The 14,799-nt window shown below is 42.8% G+C and overlaps 1 protein-coding gene across 1 annotated transcript in view; it reads left to right on the top strand.

The window, feature by feature from the left end:
• Positions 1 to 14,799, top strand: part of LOC306934372 (netrin receptor UNC5C-like) — a gene marked incomplete at its 5' end in the record, with an annotated part of 288,396 nt that overhangs the window by 212,201 nt on the left and 61,396 nt on the right. Inside the window, 3 exons of the mRNA XM_079516941.1 lie at positions 6,635 to 6,815; positions 12,706 to 12,873; positions 14,491 to 14,655. Of these exons, the coding sequence (XP_079373067.1) occupies positions 6,635 to 6,815; positions 12,706 to 12,873; positions 14,491 to 14,655 (514 nt within the window). The remainder of the gene's footprint in view (positions 1 to 6,634; positions 6,816 to 12,705; positions 12,874 to 14,490; positions 14,656 to 14,799) is intronic.

Raw genomic sequence — 14,799 nt, 5'->3', positions numbered from 1 at the left:
GTGTAATGCTTAATTGGGTCATCCACTCATAGTTAACAGTCTTTGTATTGAGTTTGTGCTTGAAATGTACTGTAATTCTGCAAACTGTTAATACATATTTCAATCAATCAATCAAAACGTATGGCTCCATCGCTGCCTCTTTCTTTTCTAGTAGTAAGTAGAAAGAACTTTAACGTGACAACGTTTGCCGTCCCTCTCACAGAGTGGACTCTGTGCAGTGCTCCGCCTCACACACACACACACACACACACACACACACACACACACACACACACACACACACACACACACACACACACACACACACACACACGGCCCGCCTCCTGGCCGCTATGCAGACCATATGCATATAGGGATGCAGACCCAGCTTTAGAGTAATTTTTCTGTTTTTTACACATTATTAAAGTACAGAATGTAAGCTTTCATATATATGGAGAGCTAAGGGTGGCAGTGGGGGCAGTGTCTTGAGTGTATGGGGTTTGATGAGGTCAGATGAAGTCAGATCAACATATGGAATGAATTCTGCATTGGCCATAAATCGTGTGTCACGAGGCGTGGCTGACGGACTGACTGACAGGTTTTACGGTCGCAATAACCATTCAGGCCACTTGCAGAACTTCTGAAGAGCAGGACTGCAAACAGTTCAAAGCTTATTTGAGTTTGTACTGTATTGTACATTATATAAAGGATTGTCCTTCTGCAGACCAGCGGAAGAACAAAAATAAATGATTCAATTGCAATTTATGTTTTAGAGTTATTACAGATGTCTCACACTTGCTGATGTGTTGAAATGACATCCTATCTATAGTATGAACAGACACAAATTGATGTAATCAAATATGAGCTAGAGTGCAGATCTTCCACTGGGGGTCACCTTAGATGTCAAAGTGATATTGATGGACATCCTCGTCTCACATTGCTGGATGAATGAATGTATTTGATTCAGTGTTTTTCCCTTACCTTTACTTCTACTCTAAGGTGGTTTGGTTCAGCAGCTTGAAATGAGCACATTTCATGAAAACAAAATATGGACCTGTAGCGTATAACAATGTGTATGTCTTGAAAGAATGACTCAGTTGTATTCATTATCATACAGTACACTACATGTGGCATTTGATTTTGTGTTTGAGAAAGTGTCTCTATCCTTAACTCCCTCCCACCGACACGCACTCTCTCTCTGCACACACTCACAATGTAACCTTTTCTCTCTAATGGAAACGGAAAGGTCACAATACGAGACACGAGAAATTGGAAAATTAAAAAGAAAAGAAAAGGGGGTGGGGGGGCTGACGACGACACAACGAGCCTCATGACCAAAGACGATGCTCTTTGGCCAAAAGCTTTTTTCCCTTGCATCTCCGGACTCCTAAAGGTCAAAGATCAGAGATGGAGGGAGAAGCAGAACGTTTGAGGAGAAGAGAGAGAGAGAGAGAGAGAGAGAGAGAGAGAGAGAGAGAGAGAGAGAGAGAGAGAGAGAGAGAGAGAGAGAGAGAGAGAGAGAGAGAGAGAGAGAGAGAGAGAGAGAGAGAGAGAGAGAGAGAGAGAGAGAGAGAGAGAGAGAGAGAGAGAGAGAGAGAGAGAGAGAGAGAGAGAGAGAGAGAGAGAGAGACTTATAGGAGGCAGTAAAACTTAAGAAAACAGACTTTCCTCTTCCTTTCTTTTTTCAACATCTGAGAATACCATTTCCTAATGCAAAGGTTGGAGGAAATTAAACTACGTGAATTAAACAACGCCACACAGACATTTATGTGTGCGCCATAAAGTTTCAGACAGGCTGAATTTACGGGAGCTAGGACCAGTAAATACGGCACTCAGGAAATGTGATTATGCCCGTAAATGAGCTCGTTTCCTTCTGTCCTACCCTTCACCCAGTGTACCTGAAACCATAGCTGAAGCATATGTGCAGCAATATGTCCTCCCCTCTCAGGTTTTGATGTACTTTCTGTCCTGCCTGTCACTAATAGGAGCTGTGTCATTTGTTGTTAGAGTCACAGAGATCATCTCTCTTCTACAGACATGATTCACAATTAAATGCACTAGTTTTACATTGTACAATCCTGAGTGTTAAAGGTAGGGTAAAGTGTTTAAATATTTAGTTAAACTGCTTGTACTCTTTACTATAATATAGAGTGTTTGTTCAGTAACGGGAGTCTCTAGGTCTCTCCAACTCTTTATTTTCTTTATGATTTGTACTTTATTAATTTTCTTTTGTATATGAAACATGACATAGACATAGACAAAACGCAACCAAAGAAATGCATAACAAAACAAACACATAACAACACATAACAAAACAATATAACAGATGCACAGAAATATCCCGCAGTCCACCCCAGCCCCAATTCCAGACAGAGTCCTGATACGTGCATATGGTAAAAGCCCCATTTTAAGTCATAGTCGTCCACGTCCATCCTATTGAGCAGCCTGTATGACAGTCGCTCGTAAGCAGCCAATAGTCCCATCGAGGTATCCCAGAGGGATGGAGCAGGTGCAGATGGAGCCTTCCAGTCCTTGACCAACAGCCTCCTACCTGACATAATGGCCGTTTGTATCCATTCAGCTAAAGGAGGAGCAACATGCCTCAATGTGGCAGGATCCCCCAGAATGAACAGAAAAAGGAATGTGTAGGCCTGTTATTCTCTCCAGTCTTTCATGTATAGCAGTCCAATATTCCTGAATTTTGGGACAGCCCCAAAGCATGTGTAAAAGTGTACTGTCTCTATCCTGTCCCCTCCAGCATTCAGGACCATCAGTCAAGCCGACCCTAAACAATCTTGATGGTGTCCAATATATTCTATTTATAATTTTGAATTGAATCAACCTTGTACGTAGTTCTCTTGACATTTTCCTTCCATTCCTAAGAATTCTACCCCAATCACCATCTGATATTGTAAGTCCTAAGCAATTTGGACACTCAGGCAGGAAGGAAGCATGAGTTCAAGTCCGTTGCTCTCCCCATGTCCCCCATATATGGGGACTAGGTTGGCGGAGGGTGTGTAGAGAGCCCAGGATCACAATAGATAATAATTATCTTATGACAGGGGGGAGTTTCCCTGGTTGGACGTAGCGCGTGGAAGGAACACGTTATTGGCACAGGGGTGAAAAAATGGGTTACAAAATCGAGGGATAAAAAAAAATATTGAGCTCTGTTTATTAACACCTTAGAAGCCCGGAACTATTTAATCCATTTCATCCAGGGTGCCCATCATTTGTAGCGCACGGACCACTTTTACGGCGCACCGGAAGCTGGTGTGCATGTCTGTGTAGCAGCTAACAATAGCCACACCACTCTAGAGTCGATCGACAACAACGGGAGGTAATAATAAATCTATCGCGACTAGCGACTGGACCGCTGAGCGCCGTCTAACACAGGATCTTTTTTCAGAATTAGACGGGATGATTTAGATCGGGAGTTATGATTTTCGTTTTCGTCAGCTAAACAGGCAGGGGAGATTTTCGATGACGTGTCACTTTTTGACACGTCATCGGATCGGGCAACAAGCGCTCCAAGGCTCTAGAGCGATGCGAACGGTTTTGTTTTCATTAATCTCCGTCTTGTTTATCAATCTCCGGCTTGGGCACTTGACCGTGACCTTGAACTTGGACGGAGACCTCCGGCTTGGACATCCAAGGTGTTAAAGAGCTGGAGAGATGGCGAGAACCGTGTTACTGAACAAACACTCAATACATATCAATATATACTGTATAAAATGGTAAATGGTGCATTTATATAGCGCCTTTATCCAAGGCGCTTTACAGAGATTGTGCATTACATTCACCCATTCACACACACATTCATACACCGATGGCAGCAGAAACCATGCAAGGCACCAACTAGCACATCGGGAGCAGTTAGGGGTTCAGTGTCTTGCTCAAGGACACTTTGACAGTAACTCTGGGGGAGCCCGGGTTCGAACTGGCAACCTTTCGGTTACCATCCAGGCACTCTACCCCTGAGCCACCGCCATATATATCATCAATATCATCCATATCAATATATCAATATATCAATATATCAATATATCAATATATCAAAATATATATCAATATATCAAAATATATATATATATCTATATATCTATATATATATATATATATATATATATATATATATACTATATACAACATGCATTTTAAAATGTTTTTATTTGTAATATTTAATATCATATTGTTTATGTCCCTCAACCGTATTTCTAATGGTTTGAGCCTAAATCACCACTCTGGTATAACCAGACCATGTCATTTCTGTCTGGCTTCTAACGTAATTTTAGCTGCAGTACCACAATGTCCTGATGTGGTGGGGGCGCTGTGTATCCAAATTATTTTCTCCGCCACACCCTCATCCTAGCTACTCTCCTCCCACATATTTGACTCATAATTATAATACAATAACGAAATGCACATTTTGAACTGAAGAGGGGGAGAGATTATACAAAGTATTTAAATACCTATGACATCACAAGTAGCACCAAATCACGTGGCCTGTTGTGAGACTACTGTATAGAAAAATCCAAATATGATGAGAAAGCCTGATTGTTCAAAATGTGGTATTTGTGAGGATAGAAGACACGTAGAGGAGCCTAAATAAATAAATAAATAAATACACAAAAAATGTCATGTTAGAGGACCTTTAATCAAAACATATTACCCTACTTTTAATTTCACTCAGAGAGAGTGTAGAAATGTGGTTACATGAATTAGTATACTGTAATTAGTGCATTAGTTCACTAGTTTGTCCATAACGGACAGTTCATTTGTTAATTAGTTCTATGCTGTAGAATCCTGACTGGTAATTTATCTCAGAGAGTGTGGACTTGGATGTTGTTACCACTTGTCATCAGATGCCTGAAGAAAGTCTTTTACCTTCCCGTGGCATCCTTCATGTTTTCTCTTTATTGAGCAAGTGAAGGCGGTGTGTGGGTGTTTTTCATTCTTTGCCATGTACACGTATGCTCCACCAACGCACCTTATGTCACAGAGAAATTATTGTCAAGTGTGCGAAAGACTTTAGATTAACTCTGAGAGTGTAGAAATGTAGTCTACATTTTTACATTACATTTATTATAAACAAATACATCTTTTTTTTTATCCTTTGAGTTTTAGACGTGGAGGTCGTAATGTGCCTGAGCATTATAAGAGGAATTAAAAAAAGAAACCTTTGTACTGGGTTGGTTGATAAGGTCCTACACAGAGCTGATGTAAAGAAACCTTTGTACTGGGTTGGTTGATAAGGTCCTACACAGAGCTGATGTATTGTGGAGTGTTTTCCTCTGCTGTATCTGTCAACTGAACCGAGCATACACACTGAGATTTAGTGAAGCCGTTCAGACTGCAGGATTAGCACAACAATTCCTTATTTTCCCCAGATGATTTAAACACGCACGCACGCACGCACGCACGCACGCACGCACGCACGCACGCACGCACGACACACAAAGCCACCAAAAACATGATTAGGACAACATCCATCCATCTTTTTCTTTTTCCATATACATCAGGTGCATGGGTTGAAAAAACAAGATTAGCACAATAGTAACTTAATCCTCCTGCTCTCATCTCATACTCTTTCAGTCGGTTGAAAAAACATCACATTCTGAGGCCTTTCTTGTCTAATCTGTTTTGTTTTATGCTCATGCTGAGATTGGTTTACTAAGATTATAATACGATCACTGTAACTCCTCAAATGGTGGTTTTGGGGTTTCTATCAGACTGAATACAAAGAACAACGCTGATTAGATGATGGGAATAGACAGTAACATTGTCCCTAGCCTCCACATAGCAAGTGCCTCTGATGCGGATCAGCAGTAGTAGCACACAATATAAACTGAATTGGTGCTATGTGACAAAGTCAGTAGGGGTTCATGTGATTATACGAAATTTGGAGTAATGACTGAACACTTGTTCCATGCAACACAGTTTAATAGTGACAGTGGCAACATTTTATTGTTCTTAAAAAGACAATATTATATTGGGGCACGGTGGGTTCGATTCCCGCTCGGGACGCTGTGGGTGCTGGCGGCGTGTTTCCTCCTCCACGTCATCAGTGCCCATACCCGAGGCGGGGTTGGCGAAAGGGCCTTTCTGTGTGGAGGTTGCATGTTCTCCCCGTGTCCCCTAGGGTAGGTAGTACCTTCACAAAAAACATGCAGTAATCCTGGTCTCTAAACTGCCTCCCCCTGGCCAGCCGGGGCGCCTGATGGAGGGGAAAAGAACTGGTTGGAATAACGTGTTCCTTCCACGCGCTACGTCCAACCAGGGAAACTCCCCCCTGTCAGGTGTAAAGGAGCAACTTGGACACTCAGGCATGAAGGAAGCATGAGTTCAAGTCCGTTGCTCTCCCCATGTGCCCCATATATGGGGACTAGGTTGGCGGAGGGTGTGTAGAGCCCAAGATCACATTAGATAATTGACACAGGGGTGAAAAATGGGTTACAAAATCGTTCAGAATCGCTCCATATGGTAACCCGACACCAATGTAAAGTTTCTCGCACCGAGCTGGAATGGAACCCCGGCCTCCAGCTCGCTACACTATAAAGACAAAGACATGAATAATAACTAGGTGCTATACAAGAAGAAAACATGTTGATTCTGACGCACAACTTGTGCCTTCTGCTCACCTCTCTCTTCCTGCCAGGTGGAATGGTTGAAGAACGAGGAGATAATTGACCCAGCAGAAGACAGAAACTTCTACATCACTATTGACCACAACCTGATCATCAAACAAGCCCGTCTGTCGGACACTGCCAATTACACATGCGTGGCTAAAAACATAGTGGCCAAAAGACGGAGCACCACAGCTACTGTCATAGTTTATGGTAAGTGCACGTGCATACTGTGTCTGTGTGTCTGTATGTCTGTGTGTGTGCATGCGTGCGTGCGTGCGTGCGTGCATGCGTGCGTGCGTGCGTGCGTGCGTGCGTGCGTGCGTGCGCACAAGGCACTGCATCATCCATGATATTTTGAGTGTGTCCTCTGACAACACAAAGCAATCGCCACGGGTGCTGGTGTTTCATGCTTGCCATAAGTTCCTTAAACACTGAATGTTGTCATTTCAATGTAATACTTCTACTGTATGCATTTTTTTGGGGGGAACAATCTGTTCTCAATGTAAATTAACTTCAAATGTTTTGCTGTGCTCATAGTACTCTGTCTGTAGACTGTAGCATTAGCATTATTTGATCTGGTTGGATATAAGAATGTGCTATACCTGTCCTGGTCTAAATGTGACTTGACCCCATTTGTGAAGTGAGAGCAAACGCTTTAGAGAAAGACAAACCCCCATGGAAATTAGCAGATTTGAAGTTCAATTTTTTTTTGCAGCATGATGGTGCAATGATTAGACTATTAGTTGTAATATATCTGTTGTATGTACAGTATGTAGCTTGCTGAGGGTCACTGTCAGTGCATCAAATCACAACACAAGACCATGTAACTGATCTATCGCTAGCTCAATGCATGTGTGTGGCCTGTTGTAATGCAATGAGCACCACCACTCCACCACCCCATTTCATTTCTTCATGCCAGCCCTTGATTATTCTGTACCATGTTATGCGAGGAATAGGATGAACGGCTGCTGAGTGCCCTCTATTCTTCCTATAGTGACTGTACTATTATCCACGGTAATATAGTAATAAAACTATAGACTTACCTTTGCCTGACACAATTCCTGAGAGGTCTTTCTCTCCAAATTCTAAGAACACATTAGAAACATTATGAAACTTTTGCATAAGGAAATCACCATCTGGAAAAGCCTAAATCCATAAACACAAAATGAGTAAACATTTTGTAATATGATATGATCAATACAGTTTCTAATGTAATATCAGCTTATAGAAAAATGTATTTGACTGCCAATGTAGCAGCGGCGTCAACTTTGGGAGTGCCTGAGGGCTTGGGCGCCCACTGAATAAATAATAAGCCAAATAGCACCCACTGAGATTAAGTTGAAGATCCCCTCCCCCTGGTCATTTTGTATAGGCACAGCCACACACCTTTACGGTGTTCACAGAACAGGTATTCAAATGCTAATACGGTGGCTTTGTTCCAGTGACCGCACGGTTCATTCACACTCCGTCTCCTGCAGCAACACAACACTAACACAGTCAGGGGAGAGGCTGCTGTCTGTGTACCGTCGGCCCGTCTGTAAAGAGCCATGACTTGAGACTTGACAAACAGAGCTGCATCTCAGCCAAAATATCCCAAAACAATGTCCGGGGAACAGAACTGTTCCTTTTCCTCAGACTACTTTTACTTTAAAAGGTAAGATGCAGTGGCTGTAATTGGGTCAAGGATCTTGCTTTCGTGAGCAATGGTGTACGAGATTGGTAATAAATTGGTCAAATCATGACATTGTTAGACCATCTGGGGGAAATAAATAAATAAATCTGCGTCGTCGTCGTCCCACCTAGCTAAAGGTAAAATCCACCCGCCGCTTATGGCTGAAACAATTTAATTATTTACTGTTGATCATGCTGAAATGTTGAAACAAGATGCTGAAACAATTTAATGTGTTCGTTAATTGTTGTGAACTGAAAGCGCGCACCACTGTATTTATTAGCAAACTGTAAATTATAAAGTACCAAAAAAATGTTTTTTTTCCCCCGCTGCGGTGGGGGGGGGGGGGGGGGGCGGGGGGGGGGGGGGGGGGGGGGCAGGGAGGCGGGGCGGGGGGCACCCACTGCCGTTATAGGAACCTGCCGCCCCTGCAATGTAGTAAAATACAAATTATTTTTTTCCCCCAACCATTACAACAATGTTGTCTATGTTGTGACATTCATTTTATAATGCAGTTAAAATGGAGTTTGTGTCAAATATTTACTTTGTAAAGATAAAAGGCATGTTCTTATTTTCATTCCATTATGTGCAGAGCGCATGCTACAGAATGATTTCCATAAATATTTATAAATTGTCTAGCCTCGCTCAGTTCGTGCACGAAAATAGTGTTACTGTTGCGCAGCCTAACACACACAGACATATTAACTGTATGATTAATTTTCAGGAGGAAAAATAAATAAATGGCTGTGAAGATATTTTTTTCAGGGTGGGTAGATTTTGTTTAATTTAATGCTGGGCCGTTATCGGCATTAACGTGCTGCGTTAACGCGAGACTCTTATCGCGCGATAAAAAAAATATTGCCGTTAATCTATTCTCAAAGTTGGGTCTTGGAGCTGGGTCTCTGTAACTGCGAGTGTAGCCTTAGCCTGCTTCAAATGGAACCAAAGGACCCTTTTCTAAAAAATAAATGGACTAGACTCCTCCGCGGGGACCCCCATTATCCGCGGACCCCCACACAGACTACCGCGGAGGCCGGCGCGGACCCCCGCGGAGGTCGGCGCGGACCCCCGCAAAGGTTGGCGCGGACCCCCGCGGAGGTCGACACGGACCCCCGCGGAGGTCCGCGATAGTCTGCGTGGGGGTCCGCGATAGTCTGCGTGGGGGTCCGCGCCTCCGCGGTAGTCTGTTTGGTCTGTGCGGTAGCATCATGATGCCATCATCCATGCATCACAACCAAAACAAACTAGGACTAGTTTTGACGGTTGCCACATTTCGTGAGAGAAACAAGCAACCAGGTCTATGAAAATGTTAACAGGCCAGAGTCAGAAAATCCGAAAAAGTCAGAAATTAAGTTTAAAATTAGCAACTATAGTGTTGACTGTCAAACATCATTGTCCAATGTTGTTTTAGAGCAGTGGTTCTCAAACATTTTCATCTCAAGGACCACCAATATTTGGACTTGTTTTACAGATAAACAAGTCCAAAGTAGCTTATAATGACTAGACAACACTGAACAGTTCCACAAGCTCACATTATGAAATATAAGGTATTAATAGGCTAGTTGTATTGTTAATATCCATAATTAGGGCACCTGGTCTAATGGGCCACCTGGCCTGAGAAACGCGTTCAAAGGACTTCTGGTCATTATTTAGGTAGCGCACACATATTTTGAATGCCTTTGGCAGACTTCAAATGAGCCATTTTAATCGTGATTAACTCAGGATTGCAGTGCGATTAATCGCGATTAAAAAAATTAATCTATGCCCACCACTAGTTTAATTGTAGTACAGTGACAATACAGTAGGGAACTGGGCCATCAGTTCCACAACGAGCCCATTACCCGTGATTTATATAAAACTCGAAACAAGATCCGCCCCGTCGGTCAAAAAATGGACCCGTTACCTGTTCGTATCACCGGCACCGATAGCTATCTTTGACTTTATTTCATCCAACACCGCATGTGGTGGTGGTGGTGGGCGGCGGCTGTAGTTTATTGAGGCTACTGCTGCTTATTATTATCACAACATAAAGTTATATCATGATTTCAACCTAAATGGCATAATCTATCTATAACTTTCAGAGTGACGCAGTACATTACCTGGGTTAGCTTACATCTTGTGTTGAATGTTGACATTATAATCCCTTGGTGTTTCATCAGTGCGAGCGTGACGAAAATAGGCTACAGGCTACAGCCTGGTGATAAAAATAAACACCACACGTGAAATGCTACGATAAGGAAGCAAGGATTCGGCCGTGTCACTGCTATGCAACAAGGAAGTAGCACAGTAAGCACAGCAGCAGAAACAGAACGCCATTATGAAAGTGGTCACACCTCGTGACATCACACCTCCATATATGGTCACGCCTCGTAACACCATGCCTCCATATGGTCACGCCTTGTGACATCACGTCTACATATGGTCATGCCTTGTGACATCACGCCTCGTGACACGTCATGCCACCATATATGGTGGCATCAGTGTCGTGAAGATCACGACACTGATCTCATCTAACCCTGGATAACCATACATAGAGAAGATGGATCATCACCTAGATCTGCATATATGGAGCCAGCCAGCTACTCTACATCTGACCTCAAACCTCAAACCCTTAGATCTACTGTATATGGAGCTGACCTGTTCTGACATTCCATATGTTGATCCATCCCCACCTGTCTTACTGGTAATAATAACAATAACATTTTACATGTACATTTTTTACGTGTCACATGGTTTTACAGGGTCAACTTCATGCTTGGGAGTGATTTACTCTGCACTGAAACTCAGCATTTTTAGAATCCTTAAAATGATTGTACATTTAGAATGAAGATGCTCCTCAATATAGGTTATGCTGCAGAGCTTGGTACTGTACAAAAATTAATGTCTTTCCATTCATTCATAAAGTTTACATACTGCAGTACAGTACAGTGGTTATGCATGCAAGACTTATATATACTACACCGTGGTACACTGTACATGAACCGCATTTAAATGTAACTTCACTGCCTCTGTATGCCTTTCTTCGTGTGTTCAACCGGTAACTATTATTTGACTGGGATACAAACCTATTCAGATGCTACCTTGGACAGTCTGACCATATATTCTCATAACCAACCACATCAATCAGACAGGCCAGGACCCATCTGGCATGTGTAATTGGCTCTATTGCCATGCCAACAAAGGAAGAGTCTTTGCGATCGGTCCTCGTGTTCCCTCCTCACCCATGACCCTATCCAATCACACTTCAGCTCTAAATTAAAGCATTTGGGGGTTCCAAATGTCTGTGGAGAAAAAATTAAAATAAATACAAAAGTTGTTTAAAAAAACGTTTGCTACCCTTACTCTCCTGGGACTGTATGACCCGTAACATAATGAATGTTAATTGTAGAAATATAACATATTACTTGTAACAATTTCGAAACGTACTGTGAAGCCCAACACGATCCACTTTGTTCACCAGAAAATTAAAAAACAAACAAAAAAAACGTTTGCTATTTTTAAAAAGCTTCGAAGTGAGAAGAAAGCACAACAGAAAGCAATAGTTTGGAGAATAGCCTAACCCAGCTGGTGTACTTTGTTGTGTACTGTCTTTAGTGCCAGTCCAGTATGACAGAATGGGAAACATTAGAGCTTTTGAACACTGAGCATTGAACGTTACTTAAAACAAACATACCTACACACAACACATGTGTGCACACTAAATACTGTAGTTATTTTTGATTGAAACCTCATGCTGCAGGGGCAATAGATTACTGTAGGTGTTGCACTGCAGTGAACACTTAATAACGTGTGTTTTTCTGTGTAGGTGAGTGTGTGGGGGGGACATGTAGAGAGACTGGATGGATGGACACTGATGTAACTTTACCAAAATCGATTGTTCAAGTTCAATTGTCTCTGCTCCACGAGAGCCTGGCTGACATTGTTGACAAAGAGAGGAGGTAAATCAGAGGGCCGAGAAACAGAACAGATGTACTACGTGTAATTGTGTATATATTGGGTTGGAGGAGAAGAGAAGAGAAACGGTGAAATAATGAAACAATGGAAGACAGTAAAAATACCAATGTCAACAGAGTGTGGTGAGGGTCCCTCATGGCTCATATCTAATTGGTCACTAGGAGAGGTGTGGGCAGTGCCCACTGGGCTATAACCCAGCTGTCAGAGCGGGGGAAATGAACTCAAACACACTTTCCTGACATGTCAATTAATTATAAGTTCTCTCACTTGCCCATGCCTCTTTCTTTCCTCACGCTTCATCTTTCTCTCTCGCTTTTAGTTTGTGTGAATATAATGTTTGCCGGTGTGCGTTCACTAATTCAGCACATAAAGCACTGCGTTTAATTTCATAACTCAAAATAGATGTAATGTAACGGCAACGGACGGTTAGCAAACCTTGACTGACTGCTGAATGTACTTTGTCTCCTGCTGCCACAGTGAACGGCGGTTGGTCGACGTGGACGGAGTGGTCGGTGTGTAACAGCCGCTGCGGCCGGGGCTTCCAGAAACGCACGCGGAGCTGCACTAACCCCGCCCCTCTGAACGGAGGACTGCCCTGTGACGGACAAGCCATACAGAAACTGGCCTGTACCACACTATGCACCGGTACGCCTACTCTACTGCGGTCGTTCTCAATGTGGGGTTCCGGGGGACCCCCGGGGGTCCTTGAGGGGTTCTCTAGCTAAATGATTGATGGGAACCAAATGCTGTCTTATCTGTCTGTAACTCTGAGAGTGTACAAAAGGAACCAAATGGACCCTTGTACACTCTCAGAGTTATAAGTGTCTGTGGTGGTCTGTATGCATGGGGGTCCTTGAAATTAAAATGTTTGAAAACCACTGCTCTGCTCTATTGTTGTGGTTTAGTATTTCAGCCTTCACTCGATTGTGATGATCGTTAACTACATTAATCTGTACTTGTGTTCTCGTGGAGCCCAAGTACTGACCCAATTCAATTCAGTATTTAAGTCCGACGTCATTTTGTAGAGCTACGTTATGTCCGGGTCCAAGTGACACCAGCTCCCGTCCGCATCTCATTGTAAATAGAATATCTAAACGCGTGAATCTTTTTACAATGACGTTATTATTCAGAAAGGAAGCCATTGAGGGTTAAAATGGGTCTTAATGCTTCCAACTCGAGTAGAATTATTAATGTTTTGTACAAGTTTCCATGACAAAAAAAGAATATGATGTGGAGACAATAAATACTATTATTATCATTATTATTGAAGGTGGTAACAGTCCATTTGCTCAGTAAAATATTTCGGGGGCATATTTAGAATGTTTGCAGGCTTGAGTATGTTGAATCTAGTTTGCATTAATGAGGATTTAGTTGACACAATGAAATAAAATGGCGATAGTATTCCGTGTGGGGCAGACGGCCTGTCAGCCAGATTTGGGAGAGCAGCGCAGCTTTGTTGTTGCGAGGAAAGCGGTAAAATGAGACTTCCGTGGTTGTTTTCGTCTCAGATTTAGTCTGACGGAGCGTCACAGTATAACTCTATGGGGACACAAAAGCGACACAAAAGTAGGACCCGAAAGTATCTCAGGAGGGGGCGCTCACGTCACAGCTAAAATACTGAATACTTTGCATCTAGCCAAGTTCTGTCGAAATCCCTGGATATGAACTTGATCCATTATTCTTATCCTTATCCTTATCGGGGATAGATTGGGAGGTGACTTGGGACTGCCAAATATCCAAGATGTTTTGCAACTTTTTGCAACATTTGCACACACACATTTTTGATGCCCAGCTTTGTGTGTACCAAATTTGAGATGATTTGATTGGCTGAACACGGAATGTGATGTATGATGATGTATGACGATAAGAGCGCCCCTCACTTTAGACGAGTGTGATCTTTTTTCTTTTATACTACTAAAAAAATAAAACTCCAGGTCAGAGTTTAGTTGTTCTACCAACAAATCTGCAGTCGATTTATCAAGACAGAACCTACTTGAAAATCTGCTCCGACATTTTCGGAGACGCGATATCCTGCTGTTTTGACTGAAACACAGCTCATTAGAGAAGCGAGCTGCACCGGGTGATCATGCAGTCTTACCCCAGAGAATCTGATTTCAGACATCCCCCACTGCGTGCTTAGTATTGAGAAATGGTGTGGCCAGCACTTCGCTTACGCTTACTTTGTTCATGTATTAGTTGTTAATATACTTTGAAGTGTACAAACGTATGACTGAAAATGCCTCTCTCTCCCTCTGTGTGTAGTGGATGGCGAGTGGACAGATTGGAGTAAGTGGTCAGCGTGTGGGACGGAGTGCACCCAGTGGAGAAGGAGAGAGTGCAACAACCCTGCTCCTAAGAATGGAGGGAAGGACTGTGACGGCCTGGTGCTTCTGTCTCAGAACTGTACCGACGGTCTCTGCATGCAAAGTGAGTGACCTGTCCCTCTCTTTCCAGGGCCATAGCGCACAACATCCTCAACGTTTGAAGCCATGTGACATGGGCAACTCAAGAGTTTCTAAGGTGGGGTTGTGAATTTTAGCTACATAGAACCATAGACTTCCTTGCCCAGGG

The sequence above is a fragment of the Electrona antarctica genome (genome assembly GCF_951216825.1).
Source record: "Electrona antarctica genome assembly, chromosome: 12".
Taxonomy (NCBI): domain Eukaryota; kingdom Metazoa; phylum Chordata; class Actinopteri; order Myctophiformes; family Myctophidae; genus Electrona; species Electrona antarctica.
The sequence above is the reverse complement of the archived record's forward strand: the minus strand, read 5'-3'. Positions and strand labels throughout refer to the sequence as shown.